The sequence below is a fragment of the Chenopodium quinoa genome, unplaced genomic scaffold (assembly GCF_001683475.1).
Source record: "Chenopodium quinoa cultivar QQ74 unplaced genomic scaffold, ASM168347v1, whole genome shotgun sequence".
NCBI lineage: Eukaryota > Viridiplantae > Streptophyta > Magnoliopsida > Caryophyllales > Amaranthaceae > Chenopodium > Chenopodium quinoa.
In genome coordinates this window covers 8,612,939-8,618,366 of record NW_018743252.1, presented here as the reverse complement: position 1 = coordinate 8,618,366, position 5,428 = coordinate 8,612,939, and the positions used below count along the sequence as shown (strand labels likewise).

Here is a 5,428-nt window from a genome sequence, read left to right as displayed (position 1 = left end):
ATAAATTACGAGATGAGAAATATACAAAAAGAAAGTAATTAAATTAAAATTATCATTTTGGAAGTAAATTTTAGGATACTCTTAAATAACTAATCATAAAATTTAATTGTACAAAGTATTGAATTATTAGCCTTGTTAACTAATCAAGTATCGAATAATCGAATTGCAAATGTCGATGTTACATCAACTCATCAAATCATGATTATGACGCTATCACTAAAATGAATAAACAAGAAGCAGATAATAACCTAATAATGAAACAATAATACATTGATACTCTATAAATTTTTATAATCTAATTCGTAATAAACTAGCAAGATGAGTATGACTAAACATGAAACATAACTTGATATGTATATATAGAATCAATGAAAATTTGTATATAATATGATGCCTAAAAATGAAGTGATGAAGTCTTGGCTTGAGATATAAAATAATAAAATCGAACCTGCTAACCAGTAATAAGTTAGAAAGTATTGTCAAATTATAACAAAAACCGTTTAATTTTCCGAAATCGACTGGCCCAAATGAGAACTGAACCGATTAACAACCAAGATTTGAAACTGAAAATTGACCTGGGCCGTATTTTAGTAAACCCAAAATCGATCCGATTCGAATAATGTTAAATCGTACAAGAACCGAACTCGTTAATGAGTTGAACCGGTTCTAAACCGAGTTGAAATAGAACTGAACTGAAAAAGAATCAAACCATTGTTAACCTGAACCGTTTCTAACCCGAAACCATTTGAACCGGATTAAAAACCGTTTACAATGAACCATTTATAAACTGCAATATGTTTGCACTGAACCGTTTATTACCCGAATCATTTACAAGCCAAACTGAATTAAAACCTTACAAAAATAAGTCGAAACCGAACTGAACTGAATTAAAACCTTACAAAAATATGCCGAAATCGAACTGAACCGATAATATTTTAAATCGAAACCGAACCAACCCGTTCTAAATCAAATCAAAATCAAACTGACAAACTATTTTGATAGTGCTAGATAAAACTCACACATTTACATGTTTTTCAAATTTGATATTGTCAATTATTACAAAACGAGATGTGTTAAGTAAAAAACAAAATCAGGGAAAAAAATTATACTTATACGGAGTATTTCTTTTAGCAAAAATGGTGCACCCACGGTCAACCCAAAAGCACTCACCAAATACAACCTTATTTTGGGATCCAAGGAATATACTATAAAAATTAGTACACTCACACACACTCTTTCCTTACTTTTCCATGTCAAACTCCCCCAATCTCTCTCTTACTCTTACTTTTCCCCCTCTTCCACGGTACTTTCTTGTCGGCATTCCCCAACTAAAAGCTCCACATTTTTTCAGTTAAACTCTGTCCTCACTTTCTCTACAAAACAGAGATTCATTCTTCCTTCCTAAATATTATTGCTTCTTTTACTTCAAAAATCAGAAAGATTTTGCATAAATTAGATTCTCTCAAATTCCTACCCCTTTTTTTTTCTCTTTTATCCAAGATTTTATTTTCCCCTTTATCTACCACTTTTGAAGATCTTGAGACAGAGGTACAGTACTTTTGTCTATTTCCTTGATTTTATTGGCTAAAAATCTCTGGCAGCTTTTATTGTACAGTCGGCTGTACCATACAACCAAGAATCATTTTTTTTAATTTATTTGTTCATTTGGGTAGTCTGGATGAACAAATGACAAAAAAAAAAAAAAAAAAGAGTTATTTTGTGTTGCGTGTGTGATATATCCAGATGTATAGCGAACTATCTATAAAAAAACTCATTTAATTTTGTACTAATTTTTGTTTTTTATTACAGGGTTTATTGAAGAAAAAAAAATCAAAGAAAGGGTTGGTTGTATACTTGGCATGTGATGATTAATGTGATGAATCCCAGCAAAGAATCCATGAATGAGGTAGAAAGTTGCTTAGATCGTCAATTATGGCATTCTTGTGCAGGAGGTATGGTCCAAATGCCAGAAATAAATTCCAAAGTACTTTATTTCCCACAAGGTCACATAGAACATGCTCAAGTTAATAGTATTGATCTTAAAAATTATCCAAAAATACCCCCATTAATTCCATGTAGAATTTCTGGGATTAAATACTTAGCTAATCAAGAAAATGATGAAGTTTATGCAAAGATTAGATTAGTACCTTTAAGAGGAAATGATTTTGATGATGAAGATGGGTTTATTGGGAGTAATTATGAAATGGAAGGGTCAGAAAAACCTGCATCTTTTGCAAAAACATTGACACAATCTGATGCTAATAATGGAGGGGGATTTTCGGTACCGCGATACTGTGCTGAAACTATTTTTCCTAGGCTGGATTATTCAGCAGAACCCCCAGTTCAGACTATCCTTGCCAAGGATGTTCATGGGGTGACCTGGAAATTTAGGCATATTTATAGGGGAACTCCTAGGAGACATCTTTTAACAACAGGTTGGAGTAATTTTGTTAATCAGAAGAAGCTTGTTGCTGGGGATTCGATTGTTTTCCTTAGGGCGGATAATGGCGATTTGTTTGTAGGGATTCGGAGGCCTAAGAGGGAGATCTTACATTGTGGTGGATCTTCCTATGGAGGAGGATTTGGTGCTTTTCTTAGGAGTGATGAGAATAGATTGGCTCGAAACTTCGAGGGTATGGGGTCTAACAGTGGTAACAATGAGAAAGTGAGAGCGGAATCTGTGGTTGAAGCAGCTAATCTTGCTGCTAGTGGTAAGGCATTCGAAGTAGTTTACTATCCTAGAGCAAGTACACCTGAATTCTTTGTCAAGACAGGAGCTGTAAGGGCGGCGATGCAAGTTCAATGGTGTGCAGGAATGAGATTTAAGATGGCATTCGAGACTGAGGATTCATCTCGGATCAGCTGGTTTATGGGGAATATTTCTTCTGTTCAAGTTGTTGATCCTATCCATTGGCCTAATTCACCTTGGCGCCTTCTTCAGGTACTTGATTATTTCATGATTCTCTGCACTCCCAAGTTTTTTTCATAAATTTGTCAATTATAGTCTGTCTACTATTAAGATATGAAATTTAAGTAAAAAATTTAGGCCTTGAACAATAAGATTAAGCTGTTGAGCTGAGTTAATTGATTGAAATGAAGATTCAATGTGATGGGGTTTACAGAAGATAAACTGAACTTGTTCATTATTGTAGAAATAAATCGAATCACTTATTTTTGGAATATAGTTTAGTTACGACTTTAATAATAGAAGTCTGAAATCTCGAACAAGAAATTGAAACTCTGCAGTGACAGCATAGTCTTGTTCTTTGGATGATTCATTGTAATGTTGAGATATTATATTTCTTGTTCATACATCTAACGTCTTGGTAAACTATGGCTTTTCAGGTTGCTTGGGACGAACCTGATCTACTCCAAAATGTCAAGCGAGTGAACCCATGGTCGGTTGAATCAGTGACAAACATGCCACAGATCCATATTTCTCCATTTTCGCCTCCTAGAAAGAAGCTAAGGCTTCATCAAGTCCCTGAAATCCCTTTCGCTGACCAACTTCCCATGCCAGCATTTACTAGCAGAGCCTACGGACCTAGCGGCTCGTTATTTGGTTTAGCAGAGGTCCCTGCAGGTGTACAGGGAGCCAGGCATGCCCATTTCAGACAATTTTTGTCAGATCATATAAACAAAGTAAATTACTCTAGTCTTCTTTCCAATGGACCGGAGCTGAAATATCACCACGGTGGCTTCTCAGCAAAAAAGCCGATAGTCAGGGAAAACTTATCATCATTCCTTACAATGGCAACTCTCCAAGAGAGTCCTAAGGAGAACGATATGCCAACACCGAAGTTTATGCTGTTTGGAAAGCCCATTCTAACTAAGCAGCAAATTTCCGAAAGCTCTTCCAGTGATTCAGCAAGAACTGCATCAGACAGCAATGCAGACAGGATGGGAAACTCATCTGATGATTGTAATGATACATCATTGAACAAGTCCTCTAGTGAAGGATTTCCCTGCAAAGTTTTCATGGATTCAGAGGATGTTGGCAGAACTCTCAGCCTTTCGGCCCTTGGTTCTTGTGATGGCATGTATAAGAAGATCGCACAACATGTTTGGCAAGGAAAGGTCCTAGAAGCCGAACAATGTGCTCTCTAGACATCTCAGCCTAGCTTATTGGCGCGGCTAAATCACCACTTAGCTTACTGTCAACATTTTGGAAACAAGCTCTATGATGTGTAGACAGCAGCATTTTGTGGTTATGAATTAATCTCACGTTTTATTCTTTTTTCTTTGGGGATGCTTATCAGTTATCAGTCATGTATTTTACTTCAAAATGTACAAGATATCGAATCTGCAAGTCGTTTTTTAAAGGAAATGGCTCCTATCCATTTCTGGGTTAGTGACCCTGAAATGGCAAGGAGCCCATTCCGCTCCTTAATAGCCAAAAATTTCATTAGTGAATTCTCTTATTGAAGTTTAAATCTTTGCTAAATTAGTTCATTATCTTTTTAATACATGAATTTATAGCATGGTACCGCTGGTAATTTAAAGATTAGCGTTGCTAAATACATGTAACTGATTAGCTTTTACATAATTCACATACTCTTAATCTCTTACTATGTTTAGTCCCTTAGTGAGATTTGATCCACAGGCCACAACTAGATGCATATATTTCCATTTGATCAAGTCTCGCTGTTTAAGAAAGTGAGTAGTGTAGCTTTCTTTGTTTTCTTTTGTTTGTCCCATTTGAAGTCTTGAGAGATCGATTCTAATTGGTAATAGAATCTAGTAATTTAATAGAATCTAGTAGATGCATATATTTCCATTTGAAATCTCACTCTTACTATCTAAGGGTGTTATTTACTTTTTTTTTTTTTTCTTTTCCTTATTGTGTAATATTTTAAAATAAGCAAAAAAATATTAAATGAGTAGAAAATAACTTTATGTGCACCTTTCACCCTGCTGTATATAAAATTGTCTAATGTTAAAAAAAGATGACTAAAATTGAAATACAGAGAATTAAAGTTGAATTAACATTAATAACACCAGTCGACGGGTAAATTTGACATAAAATATTTTTTTTGGTGCAAGAAATTTGACATACATTATAAAATATACTAATATAACATTTATCTCACCCCAAAACACTTCTTAGTTAGATCATTAAAAATATATACTTTCTCTATTTATTTTAATATTGCACCACTTGTCTTTTAAGGAAGTATCACAATTATTGCACCATTTCTATTTTAGAAAAAGAAATAGTTGTGTTCGCACTATAAATACCAAATATACCCTTACTTTTCAACCTTTGATTTTTTTGTTTATATATACCATCACATGGGCAATCTTGTATTTTTACCTTTCCCTTTCATCTTTTTTTCACTATTAAAAATTTTGTGCCTAACTCCCATAGTACAATAAAAAAAAAAAAAAAAAAAAAAAAAAAAAAAAAAAAAAAAAAAAATTGGATAGT

At 34.0% G+C, this 5,428-nt stretch overlaps 1 protein-coding gene across 2 annotated transcripts; it reads left to right on the top strand.

The window, feature by feature from the left end:
- The first annotated feature begins 1,016 nt into the window (after positions 1 to 1,016).
- Positions 1,017 to 4,433, top strand: LOC110735173 (auxin response factor 18-like). Of its 2 annotated transcripts, XM_021915345.1 has the most exons (3): positions 1,017 to 1,548; positions 1,810 to 2,941; positions 3,346 to 4,107. In XM_021915345.1, exons 2-3 carry the CDS (start codon positions 1,865 to 1,867, stop codon positions 4,105 to 4,107), a joined length of 1,839 nt encoding a protein of 612 aa, XP_021771037.1. In that variant the 5' UTR covers positions 1,017 to 1,548; positions 1,810 to 1,864. The 2 variants fall into 2 exon arrangements, with proteins under 2 accessions (XP_021771037.1, XP_021771038.1); XM_021915346.1 differs by lacking the exon at positions 1,017 to 1,548 and having other exon boundaries at positions 1,865 to 2,941; positions 3,346 to 4,433.
- Positions 4,434 to 5,428: the final 995 nt, after the last annotated feature.